General features: G+C 40.4%; 1 protein-coding gene across 3 annotated transcripts in view; it reads left to right on the forward strand.

Moving 5' to 3' along the window:
* The window catches only part of Ppp1r1c (protein phosphatase 1 regulatory inhibitor subunit 1C), a 112,802-nt gene that overhangs the window by 40,395 nt on the left and 57,733 nt on the right, over window positions 1-14,674 (forward strand). For all 3 annotated transcript variants that reach the window (XM_040745689.1, XM_040745690.1, XM_005064620.4), the window contains exon 3: window positions 13,931-13,968. In XM_040745689.1, coding sequence (XP_040601623.1) covers window positions 13,931-13,968 — 38 coding nt within the window. The remainder of the gene's footprint in view (window positions 1-13,930; window positions 13,969-14,674) is intronic.

The following is a 14,674-nucleotide window of genomic DNA, read 5'->3' on the forward strand; positions in this document are numbered from 1 at the left end:
AGAGTGCAGATCGATCCATGCCTATTGCCATGCACAAAACTTAAGTCCAAATGGATCAAAGACCTCAACATAAATCCAGCCACACTGAACCTCTTAGAAGAGAAAGTGGGTGGTACCCTTGAACGAATTGGTACAGGAGACAGCTTCCTGAACATAACACCAGTAGCACAGACAGTGAGATCAACAATTAATAAATGGGATCTCCTGAAACTGAGAAGCTTCTAAGGCAAAGGACACAGGCAGCAAGATAAAAAGGCAGCTCACAGAATGGGAAAAATATTCACCAACCCCACATCTGACAGAGGGCTGGTCTCCAAAATTTACAAAAACCTCAAGAAGCAAGTCTCCAAAACACCAAAGGATCCAATTAAAAAGTGGGCTACAGAACTAAATAGAGAATTCTCAATAGAGGCATCTAAAATCGCAGAGAGGCACTTGAAAAAGTGCTAAATATCCTTAGCCATCCAGGAAACGCAAATCAAAACAACTCTGAGATACCATCTCACCCTGTCAGAATGGCTAAAATCAAAAACACCAATGACAATTTATGCTGGAGAGGTTGTGGTGAAAGGCGAACACTCCTCTACTGCTGGTGGGAGTGCCAACTCGTACAGCCACTTTGGAAATCAGTATGGAGATTCCTCAGAAAAATGGGAATAAACCTACCACAAGACCCAGCAACTCCACTCTTAGGCATATATCCAAAAGATGTCCATTTATACAACAAGGATGTCTGTTCCACTATGTTCATAGCAGCATTATTTGTAATATCCAAAATTTGGAAGCAACCTAAATGCCCCTCAACCGAAGAGTGGATAGAGAAAATGTAGAGTGCTATTTACACAATGGAGTACTATTCAGCAGAAAAAAAAAACCAATGGAATCCTGAAAATTTCAGGCAAATGGATGGCACTAGAAGAAACCATCCTGAGCGAGGTAACCCAGTCTCAAAAAGAGAAACATGGCATGTACTCTCTCATATATGGATTTTAGACATAGATCTGGGGAGTGCCAGCTTACAATCCCATGGCCAGAGAGTCTGGGAAACAGAACCTTCATTCAGTGGCTGATGGAAGCAGAGGCAGATTCCCATTGCTAAGCACTGAGCTGAACTCAAGAAATCCAGTGACAGAGAGGGAGGACTGATGACCAAAGGGGTTAAGACTGGGCTGGTTTAACCCCCAGAAACAGCTGACCTGACAAGGGTTAGCTCTTGAATCCCAGACTGATGCCTGGGAATCCAGCATGGGACTGATCAAGACCCCCTGAATGGGGGTGTCAGTGAGGAGGCCTAGGTAATCTCTTGAGCCTTGGGTAGTAGATCAGTATTTTTCCCGGGTATACAAATGGACCTTGGACCTCCCATCCAACAATGAGAGATGCACTCTCATCCTGAACTCTTGGGGGAGGGTCTAGGCCCTGCCCTGGATGAAATGACAGACTATGGACACCCCCATGGAGGGCCTCACCCTCCCTGGGGAAATGAGGGGGTATTGGGGTTGTTGGTGGGAGGTCATGGGAAGAGGGGAGGGAAACGGTGAGGGACCTGGAATTGACATGTGAAGCATCCTTGTTTCTAATTTAAATTTAAAAATTATATATATATACTTATATATACACACACACATATATATATATATGTATATATATATATATATATATATTGTACAAGAGTCACAGACAGACCCCTCCCACTCTTAGAAATCTCACAAGAACACCAAGCAACTCAACCATAACATAAATGTAGAGGCCCCCAAGTCAGACCAATATAGGCTCTCTCTTTGTTGCTTCAGTCTCTGTTAGTCCCTATGAGGCCTGGTTAGTTTATTCTGTGGGGTTTGCTCAGGGAATTCTTGATCCCAGTTAATCCTACAATCCTTCCTCCCCTTATTACATAGATTCCCTTAGCTCTGCCTAGTATTTGGTTGGGTGTCTTTGTATCTGCTCCTTTCAGTTGCTGAATAAATCCTCTCTGATGACAATTATACTGGACTCCAAGTATAGTAGAATATGGTTAGGAATCACATCGTTGACTTTTCTTTATTTTTGTTCTTTGAGGCAGTAGTGTTTGGTTCCATGCATGGATTCTTTTGCTTCAATAACAGAAGTGCATGTGCCTTGACCCTGAATGTACTCAGTTCTTATCAGTATCAGTGCAAAACAGCTCTCACCCCAAGAGTGTAAAAAGATACTTTGTTCTTGAGTCAAATATGAGTGCTCACGGCTCAGGAACATGGATTATTCAGATTGTTCCAAATGCCACATTTTAATTTGGAAACAGTTTCATGGAGCTTCTGTAGTTACAGATAGGGGTAAAAAGCCAAAAAACCTTTTTTTTCCAAACGTGTTGGTGGGAACATCAAGTGGATGGGTTACAGCACAGTGGGAAATTTCTGCTCTGAGTTTGAGATGCTGTCAGATGACATTCCCAACCTTTGCATTGGTGGAAGCTGGTTCTTTAATACAGTCCCAAAAGTTCTGCGTGACATTTGGGGATGTTAGAGCAGACGGAGAGATGCACAATGAGTAGCTACTAACAGGATTAAGGAAATCCCTACATCATTTTGTTCTAGATCTGTAACACCCTGACTCCATGATCCCAGAATTCTGCTCAGCCAATCAGCTTTGCAGATTCTTTAAACTAGGTTTTGCTTTTTTTTTTGTTTTTCTAGGAACTTCAGTTGATAGTAGCTTTTAAGATAGGGAATCAAAATGCCAAACAAGTAGGATGACAAGTAACATCGACAACATTGAGGAAGCTGAAGGTATTAGGTAAACAAAAAGAAAGGGGGACACATCCCTTAATTGGAGGTAAATAAGAGGGTTTGTTTTTTGTAACTGTTTATTTTTGCCATGATAAACATTTGGAGAGGGTTGAAAGATGTGCGCTACAAAATATTATCTTGAAGAAATGAAAACACAAATATTTATCTTAAAACATTCTCTTTGGCCTTGGTAGTCAACTCCAAACAATGGATAGAGAAACTAAAAAAAAAAAAAAAAGAAAAGAAAAGAGTACTAGGGACCATAGCCAACTACTGGCAAAGCAGAACATATCACTCAGCATTTTTCTTTCAATTTCCTATTCATAGAGTTATATTTGGAGGAATGTGAAATGTGTTTGGTCAACCACTTTATGTTCAGATTCATGTGTGTGGAAGTAAATTTGGTCCATCTGTTCCTAAATTATTTTCTTAAACCACTAACATTGTATTTAGTAAGAACTGATTTCCAAGGGGTCTTATTAAATACTTGACCTTGTGCCAAACTTGCCCCAAAGATCTGAAGCATGGTTGTTATGTGCTGAACCATAAAGTGAACAAGAAACTAAGCTAAAATGTTGATGAACTTGCTACAACTGTCATTTCTGTTAGTATGAAGCACAGGAAGAGAAACAAATGAAGAGTAAATACCTACCTAGAGCTATATTTCTTATCACATACAAGCCAAGAAACAGTAGATAGCAGATGTGACATAAATGTTTTGTGCATATACCACATTCAGAAAGAGAGTGGATGACCCAATACAGATTTAGAGGTACTCTGGGAAATGACTCATTATGTAGGCCATCAGTAAAGCTTCCAATATCCCCAGTGGCTACTCCATTGTTTCTTTATGGGCCTGTCTTTTGAACTGTGTGGTTACACAGGCTGGATTTGCACCAAATCCAAATAAATCCAGACTTTTTTCTACCAGTCTTCTGTCTTTGTACAGCCTCATTGACTGGATGATTCTCAGATTTGTCTTCACCTGGGCTTTTACTCCTGAGCATGACTATTTCTATATATCCCCCATTTTTACATAATCAGCAATCACCTCAAAACCAACAGTTTCATGAACATGCAAAATCTGAGCCAGGCACTGTTTTTCATCTTTAAAGTGATCTTTAAACCCCTGCCTTTTGTTGCTGTTCCCTGCAGCCCCACTCATCCACTCAGTGTACAAAACTTGCCCATTCTTTCTCTTAAACGTTTCTCCAGTCTGATTCAATGACTCATCACACATAGCATGAATACTGCCATCCCATCCCAACCAGATGACTTCTCCAGCTCAGTGTCCGTCCACTCAGGATAATTTCCTTTAAAAAATCTGATAATTGTTTTTCGTCTATCTATCTTCTTTCCTTCCCCCCTTCATCCCTTCCTACTCCCCTCCTCCTCCTTCTCTTCTCTCTCTTTCTCTCTGAACACCAAAAAAGAACTACTCTTTTTTTTGGCAAATTACCAGTATTAACCATATTAACCATGGTCTCATATCAAGCCTTAGTTCTCTCTGTCTCTGTCTCTGTCTCTCTCTTTCTCTCTCTGTCTCTCTCTCTCTCTGTCTCTGTCTCTCTCTGTCTCTCTCTCTGTCTCTCTCTCTCTCTCTCTCTCTCTCTCTCTCTCTCTGTGTGTGTGTGTGTGTGTGTGTGTTTATTTTTTGATTTTCCAAGACAGGGTTGATTTGTGTAGCTCTGGCTGTCCTGGGACTTGCTCTGTAGACCAGGCTGGTTCGAACCCAGAGATCTACCTGCTTCTGCCTCACAATGCTAGGTTTAAAGGTATGGGCCACCACCACCCTGCTTATACCTTAGTTCTTTAAAGTTAATCATCCTACACAATTGAGACTTCATGCACTTTGTCCTGCATTTCCCCTTTAAAGTTGAAAAGCACCATGCTGCCTGTGAGATATCTTTTCTGTCTTTCATGTGTACGTAGTGTGTGTGTATGTGTTCACATATGTAGGTGTGTGTGTGTGTGTGTGTGTGTGTGATTATAGATTCTGTTTATGAGTTGTAGGTACCCAAGTTGTTCATCAATTCAAGCAAGAAATAGATATCAGAAGTTTAAGCTGGAAATTCATAACAGGCAAAATGTATGATATATAAAAATGTTATGTATTTGCTTGTATGCCATTATCTTCTCTAGAAATAGAAAATGGTTACTTTAAATGTAGATATCAAAGAAGGTTCAGAAACTCACTGCCAGTGGTAGAAACCTGTTGGGGGAAAGAGGAAGCATTTCAATGGCATGAAAACAAAAATAATTATCACAAATATTGGTGAGCTGCCAATTCAATTCTAAGTGCAGGATCCCATGTCTCATAGGGACAGTGAGTGCTCTCCAAATTCCAGTATCACCATTCACATTGCTGGCCTTCTCAGCCATTTCCACTCCAGCTAGCCAGGGGCTTCATGGTTCTGTTAAAAAATGATGTTGTGTTGTTTTAGGTAAAAGGCAGATAGAATGGTAATGATTCCTAATGTCTAAAACCAAAGTTACTCAACTTATAACCTTTTAGAGGAAATTTTATCAAAAATGGCACAAACACATTATTGGAAGATGTTGAATGCTTATTAATAGCTATCTCATTGATTTTTCTATATTTTCTTAGAACATCAGAGATTTGTCTTTAGGTTGACCTAAAAATTAATGAGAAAAATCTATATTTCATCATCAATTCCCGGGGTGATTCTTTCCAAGTTTTTTCTTAATAGAATTATTATGTTGCTGTTTGAACAAATTCTATTCAAATGAAACTATTGTCCTGGAAGAACTGTGACAAAATCAAACTCAAACATACCAAAAGAAAAAACCAACAACGAAACAAAACAAAGAAACAGAAAACACATTATTAGTGATTGGAAACGAAGCCTGATTAGAAAGATCATATGTCCTTAGGTAGCATAAGTGTGTGGGAGGATAACTAATACCTAATAAGAGAAGCTAAACTCATAAAAGTCCGGTAGACTCATGAAAAACATGTTCTTGGGGTTTCAGAGACTGCCTTTTCTGCTCTTTCCTTGTGCTGGAGAGTAGCCACAGAAACTGTGAAATGTGAGCAGAAATGTAATTTGGAGTCATAAGACAGGAGTGGTTGAGTGTTCTACATAATCCATTTGGGTTTTTCTTTGCCATTTTCTTCTCTGTTGGCACAGACAATCCATACAATGTACCCAGGTTTTATTGGATAGTCCCTAAAATGAGATATTTTTTAGAGGGCCCTGGGGAAAATCAATTTGATGATGAGATTATCTTCAAATTAAAAAATGGAAAGCTGGAAGCAATGCTGAAAAGAAAATACAGCCCAATGAGTCTTGGCAAAGAAGGCCAGAGTTAGGCTTCCAAGGTTATTTTCTCAATATCTCCCTTCCCAGTGAACATAAATTCATTGCTCTGGTGTGGCAGTTTTAATTTGGACCCAGTTGTGACAAAAAATATCTGAGAGCATAGAGGAGAACACAGAGGAGACCACTGCCTAGTGGTTCAATTTGATGCCCCAAATAACAGGCTTTCAGCACAATGCAGTAGGCTCTAGTCAAAGGGTTAATAACTAAGGCTGGCACTGGGAAGTGGGAGAGTTGGGGAAGCCAGCATGAGCAGCTTCACCATAGCTGACTAAAGAGAGTTTGCATAGCCCTATTCTACCTAGTCCTGATGTGAAGAAGTATCCAGCAGTCTGTTCAGCCCTCTACAGCTTGTAAGAAATATAGAATAGTTTTCCTCAGCATGTTAAGCACACTTGTGCTAAACTCGGATACTAAAACCACAAGGATATGACAAATCTAAGGGCATCAGGTGTGCTCAGCACCATTCCTCATTTGCACAGGGTTTATTCCTATTTAGTCCTGGAAACTCACTGTGCTGGTCCATCCTCAACTGATAGACACAAAGTCCTCTGTGGTCTTCCTGCCATTGTCTCCCCCGTGCATTGTTTAGTTGTACAGGTTAATCTTTCATAAAGCACCTTAGATGTATTTCTAAGGTCTTCTAGAAGGATGTCTCATTTTCAAATATGTGAGAGGAAATAGAGAATCAACTAAAAGGCAACAATTTGGATTCCACTGTTGTTTTCGGTGATCTGATGGTAAATTTCTTTAGAGACTGTCAAATGTGGTACCAGTCTCCTTGTAATTAAACCTTTAGGGCACCAAGATGGGAAAAATACTATAAATTACTCTTTTGAAGTGCTACTCTTGTATAAAATGAAACTGATTTTTGGTCATGCTGGCAAAGATCAAAGGGACAAGTTAGTGAATATATACTAGGGATTTAGAGTCGTATCCCAGCTTGCTGCTAGCTTGGTAACTGCATTTCCTAGAGAGGAGGAAGGGACAGAAAACTAAAAGATTGTCTGAGCATCCTTACTAGACATATGTAAATGAATTTACATCACACTTTTCCAGTCAGAAATAGTGCAGGAACATGTTGCCATAATCTCACTCAGAGAGAAATTAGCTTATACAATGATTATTAACTGCCCTAGGGTTTTAAGACAGACTTTCTCAGTGAATCTGGCTGGCTAGTGAGTTATAGGGACTTGTCTTTGCCTCCCCACTGCTGTGTGCCATGTGACAGAGGTGCTTTGCTGTGCCTGGCACTCTTGGCTGTGTGCTGGGGATCTGAACTCAGGTCTTGAGGCATCCATAGCATGCATGTTAAACCTGTGCCATCTGCTCAACACTCTTCTAGGTCTAGAACAGTAGTTCTCAACCTGTGGGTCGAGACCCTTTGAGTCCCATATCAAATATCCTGTTTATCTGATATTTACATTATGATTTGTAACAGTAGCCAAACTATAAAGCTACGAAGTAGCAATGAAAATAATTTTATGGCTGGGGGTCACCATAACATGAGGAACTGTATTAAAGGTCACAGCATTAGGAAGGTTGAGAAGCACTTCTCTAGATAGAAGAAAATCTGTCCACAACTCAGTACAACTCTATAGGAAAAGCATAGATTTATGTTGATAGAGATAAAAAGTCCAAGGAGTTTTATGAATTCAGTTTTGACCCAACATATATAACTACATAAACAATTATATATACATACCATATAGCAATATATACTATAGAGTGCACATATAATCAAATAGCACACCAGTTGAAGGACATAAAAATAATCAGTCAAGAAACTGTTGGATTCATCATGACTTCTATCATTCAATTCAAGATTTGTTATTAAAGTATTATTGTCTTAGAAGAAAATTTCACAGTATTTCTTAACTATAAATATTACTTGCTCGTAGGATAAGGTGGGCTTCAATGTCATTTGCTCTCATGCTACTACCATGATGTACAGGCATTCAAACCATTTGGTTTGGGTTATAAAGATGTAAATGTGATATTCTAGATTTAATGGAGATTTATGGCTGGCTTTTTATAAACTCTTTTTGAAACTGGCATAACACAATAATAAATATCATATTTCTCATATTTTTGAAAAAACTGTAAATCATCTACTATAAAATTATGATCTTTGTGATAAATTTGGTAGAAGTCTAAGGTATTAAGTGTCACTTTATTTCACAGAAATGTTTGCAATTTAAATAAAAAGTTTAACTTTTATTTCCACTGAAAGTGCCTTATTTCAGGAACTCATTTTATTTCTTTTATAGGCTTAGTTTTAAAACATAGACACATGATAAATGATATGACACAAGGATATCAGTGAAATGGGAGGAAAATAATATCCCTATCGGTGTGAGCTATGCTCAGTTAACAACAAGGTAATGCTATGACAAGTGGCTGTCACCTAGATCTATTGACCCTATTAACACACACACACACACACACACACACACACACACACACACACACACACGCGCGCGCGCGCGCACTGGTGGTTGTTTTATGAAGTTCAGTCCTATTTTAGTGAATCCTGACTATCTGGGTTATGATTAGTCATGCTGTCTTCTCATTTCATGTCACCTGATAGTTAATGTCACATCAGTATAATTAATGTCCAGCATGTGGCCAGTTTAGCGGGGTGACGTGTCTCAATTTCAAGCAACCATTTTGCATCCTGAGGAAAGGAAATTAGGTAGCCTATCAGGATTGCAGTTTCTGTTTCAGTTCCTTGGTAGCCATCCATGGTAGCTTGTGCTTTGCTGTCTGTCTTGCCCTGGATGTGTACATAGGAGTCTTTCTCCAACATAAGTAATAATTGTGCACTCCTGATTCCAGGCAGTAAGTCTGGCTTCTGTTTCTTTCTCACAGGAAGTCAGTCCCTCTTCAGATGGATTGAAAATTTCAGTTGCTTCTGCCTGCTTCTGGATTCCAAAGCCTTCTGGACCCAGCTTTTTACCTGCTTTTCATATTGTGCTTTTATTTACTTATTAGTTATTTGTTTATAATGTTTCTGGTCCCCAGAGCTGTTTGATTCCTTTCTGATGATGGCTTTATCGTTTCAGTCATTTTTAAAAATATATATGTTTAGACTGTCACTGCTCTTCCCCTTCGGAGCATCAATTTGCAATACTGTTTTCACTTGGAGTTCTCCAATTCTGTCTGAACTGAATTTTCCAGTTGCATTTCCAAAATAGTTGCTTAAAGTAAAGTCTCAAGTGACCCTGCTTATCTAAATACATCAGAAGTCTACATCATTTGAATTTAGGCTAAGAAATTGAACCTCTGTTCTCCAGAGCCTTCTATTTATAAGCTAATGCTGTTCTGCAAGAGAAGTCCTGAATAAATCATTCATTCCTTTGGTTTTAGTTGGTCCACGAGGCTAAATCTATGAAGTAATGTATTAACTATGACATGACATCTTAAATTTTTCATATGAACATGAGTTTGTATGAATTTCTCACATACATTTATATACATGTGAGCACACACACACACACACACACACACACACACACACACACACACACACACACACCTTGATGTTGACTTCTTCCGGATCTGCAAAAACCCAGAGCAAACTCAAACATCCTTATTTTTCCTGATTCCATTTTGAATCACTTAGCATGGTGATTTTTTTGGGGGGCATTTGAATGTCTGCTGCATTTGCTTGGAAGGACTAAAACAATTTTTAAAAATGGAAGCTAGGTAGAAAAAAAATCATCCTCAGTGAGGTAATCCAGACCAGGAAAGACAAACACGGTGTGTACTCACTCATAAGTGCAGATTAGATGCAAAGCTAAGGACAACCAGGTTACAGTCCTCAGCCCCAGAGAGGCTGGGTGGCAGGGAGGACTCTAACAAGGACTAAAGGATCTTCCTGGGAAGAGGAGGTGGATGGGATGTCCTGGGTAAACTGGGGGCTGGGTGGTAGGGGGAGTAAAGTAGAAGAGATGGGGCATAGAAACATGAGGGATCAGGATGTTTGGGTTGTGGGCAGAAAGGAGGGAGATGTCTTGATAGAGGGGGGCCATTGTGGGGTTGGGAAGAGACCTGGAGTCAGGGAGGTTTCTGGAAACCCACAAAGGTGACCCCACTGGGACTCCTGGCAGTGGTGAGGAGGGTGCCTAGACTGGCCTTCCCCTGTGATCAGAATGGTGACTGGCTGTCATCATGGAGCCTTCATCCAGTACCAGATGGAGGCAGATGCAGAAGTTCACAGCCGGCAGTTGGGAGTCCCGTTGAAGAGAGAGTGGATGGATTGTATGGGGGGGGGGGTCAGAATCGTGATGGAGAAGCCCGCAGATACAGCTCACACGAGCTTGTGGGAGCTCGGAGACTCTGGATGGATAGCTTGGGACCGACCAAGGCCTTCTGTATCTGGGATGAAGATTGTTTTGCTTAGTCTTTTGTGGGGCCCCCAGCGGTGGGACCAGGACCTGTTCTGATCCATGAGCTGGCTCTTTGGAATCTATGGTTGGATGCCTTCAGTCTGATGCAGGGGCGAGGAGCTCGGTCCTGCCTCAGCTTGATGAGCTATGTTTTGTTGATTCCCATGGGAGGTCTTATCCATCTAAATGGAGATGGAGGAGGAGTGGATGGGAGTGGGGGTGAGAGAGAATTGGGGGAGGGAGTGGGAGGGGTAGAGGGAAGGAAAACTGGTTGGTATGTAAAATACATGAAAAAATGATGAAAAATGGAAGTTATGGATTTGCTTTAAGAAGTTTCCAGATCAAGGACTTGCTTATTAAAATAACTTTTTAGCATTTACTATCAATGAAGAGCTGTCATCCTGCTGTATTTTGGAATAAGGAGATAGTCTCCTTTCATGAAACATAAGCATTAGTCTATCTGTTTGACAACACACTGTTGTGCATTACCTAGGGCAGTGGAAGAATTAAACACAGAGACTATTGCCATTGTTCTACAGGTATCCTGCTCAGACTGGAGTATGATCTGAGAGCTGAGGATGACCTTGAAGTTCTGATCCTCCTGCCTTCATCTCCTAATTACTGGGATGATGGGCATGAGCAATGCTTTTGGCCCTGTTTATGTGGTACTGGCGTATTGAAGCCAGGCCTTCATGCATGCCAGACTCACTCCACATACACTTCTGTATCTGCAGCATCAAAGGAAGGAACTTCTTTTGGACTGAATGACTATTGAGAGAGGAGGAAATTAAAAGTAAAAACTCTGCATTTTTCCTGAAAAACTATAGCTTTAATATGTACGTAAATCTAAAGAATTACTTTTAATTATTTGTGTATGTGCTTGTGTCTGTGTGTGTGAGTGTGTCTCTTTGTGTGTGTGTCCATGTCTGTGTCTGTGTGGAGTTTATGACTGCACCAGCCAGAACAGGACATTAGATCTTCTGGAGCTAGAGTTACAGGAATGTGTGAGTCATCCTACATGAGTGCTAGGATAAAGCTTCACATGCTCTTACCAGCTCTAGTCATCAAATATTGTAGTTTTAATTATGAATAATCAGTTAGAAAACTTCTTGCCAACTAACAAACTGATTTTGTTCATTGTACCCAAAGGTAGTATTACTTTTCTGGTTACTGAGAAAGTACAACAATATTTGAATACAAGGATCTCTTTTCATATTTTACCGGGGACCCAGTGTTCCTGAAAACTGCTGAAGTTGGCCACAGGGATCACAATTTGTAGCCTGGCAGAGAACATATGGTCACTATGAATGCCATTTTGAGGTTGTTGAGAGTTGGTGAGACTTGAATGTGCTTTTATGGGTATCCTTTATCGATGATAACTGCCATGGTACAAATTATTAAGAACACTTTGTTTGTATTTTTCTCCTTGTAAATGTGCCCCCATGAGCAAACACTGTGGATTTATATGCAGTGTTAGGAGGGCAGAAGAGACTGTTCTTCCTAATCCAATAAAGAACCAGTAAGGAAAATGAGTTACCAGTGAACTTCAGGAAAACCGTAACACATTTTTGTTCATCTTTACCTCTGTTTGAGTCATTTTTATTTGAAGTTTACTTAACCTTCATTCATCTTCAGGATGGGGATATAGGATTGAGTCAAGGAAAGTCACTGATTTTTGTTTGTTTGTTTCTGAGACAGGGTTTCTCTGTGGCTTTGGAGGCTGTCCTGGAACTATCTCTTGTAGACCAGGCTGGTCTCGAATTCACAGAGATCCACCTGCCTTTGCCTCCTGAGTGCTGGGATTAAAGGCTTGTGCTACCACTGCCCGGCAGTTACTGATATTTGAGAGCAACTTAAGTAGCTGATATTCATAGATAAAATTTTCATTAAGTTCTGGACTGTTGGATTATTCTTTTGGTTTGGAAACTAATACAATAAATAGGAAAGGGTCACTAGGTCAAGAAGCCAAGAGACAGAAATCAGACAAAGTGAGGAGGAAAGAAAGACCCTCAACCCCATGTGGGCCTTTGTGAACTGGCAGATGTGAGCACCTCTTCTTCCCGACCCTCTGTACAACTGTGAAAAGGTGCTAAGCAGTATCATAAAAAATATTTGGCAGTCACTGGCTCTGCACACAGCAGGGCTTGTTAGTGACAAACTCAAAGACCCTTGAGCAGCAATAACTAAAAGTTAGTGGTAAATTCAGGAAATTCAATTAAAACAGAAGGATGTTTGGCCTTGACACTGGGGGACTGATGACATCAGTCATGGCTCTGAGTCATTTCCCTAGCGGCCTTTCTGGATGCTAAAGGCAGGCATTCTGGGTTGTCAAGCACAGGGCCTTCCCATGTGCTTCTTTTCTTTTTTTCTAAACAATCTTATTTTATGTACCAATTTACCAATCCCAGTTCCCTCTCCCTTCCACCATCTCCCCATGCCACCCTCATATCCATTCTTCAGAGAGGGTGAGGCTTCCCATGGAGAATCACCAAAGTCTGTCATATCATTTGGGGCAGGACTAAGGCTCCCACCCCCTTACTAGGCTGAGCAAGGTATCCCTCCATAGAGAATGGACTCAAAAATCTATTTCATGCACTAGGGATAAATACTGGATCCACTGCCAGCAGCCCCATTGACTTCCCAGGCCTCCTAACTGACATCCATGCTCAGGGGGCCTGATTTGGTCCTGTACTAGTTCCCAAGTTGTTATACCGGGGTTCCTACCTACCCACTTTCTCAGGTCAGCTATTTCTGTGGGTTTCCCCAGCATGGTCTTGACCCCTTTGCTCATCACTCCTCCCTCTCTACAACTGGATCCAGGAGTACAGCTCAGTGCTTAGCTGTGGATCTCTGCTCTGCTTCCATCAGCTATTAGATGAAGGCTCTATAATGACATTTAAGGCAGTCATCAATCTCATTATAGGGGAAAGGCAAATAAGGTACTCTCTCCACTATTGCTTAGATTCTTAGTTTGGGTCATCCTTGCGGATTCCTGGGAATTTCTAGAAACAGATACCTTGATAGAGGGAGCCATTATGGGGTTAATGAGAAAACTGGCACTGGAGAAATTTCCATGTGTTTCTTTAAACCTTTCCTGCTTTCAGAAGGAAACAGCCCACCATCTCCCTGTCCTTCTCAGCTCTACCTCACAGTTAATAAATAAGCATATGCCAACCCTTTAAAATATTTCTATGTATGTTTTTGAAAAGGTTAACATTTGATTATAAGGAAGACCATGAATTTATTTATTTATTTATTTATTTATTTATTTATTTATTTATTTTGGTTTTATGAGACAGGGTTTCTCTGTATTGTTTTGGAGACTGTCGGTCCAGCCCGGCCTCGAACTCAGAGAGATCCGCCTGCCTCTGCCTCCCGAGTGCTGGGATTAAAGGGGTGAATTTCTAATGAATTATATCAACTTCTCTTTCAGAAATTGATGAGAAGAGGGTGAACAACACTCAAGAAGAAGTAAGTTTTCCTACATTTTGTATAAATGTGTTAAAACACAATTAACTGTGATAACATCATTGTGGTTTTGTTTTGCTTTTCTTGTCTCCTTATTGTGAGGATCAAACCCAGGCTCTCACACAGGTATACTCTCCACTGAGCTACGTGCCCAGACCAGCATATTCTTTGGAACAGAGTTCTTTGGTGCCAGTCTACATTAATGTTAACTGTGTGGGTGATAATAGATAAGAAATATAAACAAATGACATAAATAAATGTCACTGTGACATAGAAAGTATTCAGGCTGCTTTCCCTGAATGGGCAGGAAAATGGTATGATGAAAACCTCTGCCTCAATTACCTTGCTTCTTGATGAAATGGTAAACCCCACAAAAATTTCTAAGTTCACACTTTGATTTTAGTTTTAAGATATGCACCTGATAGTTTTGATTTCCCTAGTGATTATGTATAAACACAAAAAGCAGGTCTAGGCAACATTGAAATTGAATAGTAAGGAGATGGAGGCAGTGTCAGGCACATTTTAGAAGGCCTTCAGCTGTTTAGAGCCAAAGTCACCCCCCTAGTCCAAGTGTGGGGAGAATGAGTTTATCAAGACTCTAGAGCATTAGCAACCAGAACTAATGGGTTCACCAAATAACATGTTCAAATGCAACCTCAGCGCCATTGTATATATCTTAAATTTTCCATATCGAAATGAATAATTCAGA

This window comes from Mesocricetus auratus, unplaced genomic scaffold (assembly GCF_017639785.1).
Source record: "Mesocricetus auratus isolate SY011 unplaced genomic scaffold, BCM_Maur_2.0 Super-Scaffold_100004, whole genome shotgun sequence".
In the NCBI taxonomy this organism is placed as follows: Eukaryota; Metazoa; Chordata; class Mammalia; order Rodentia; family Cricetidae; genus Mesocricetus; species Mesocricetus auratus.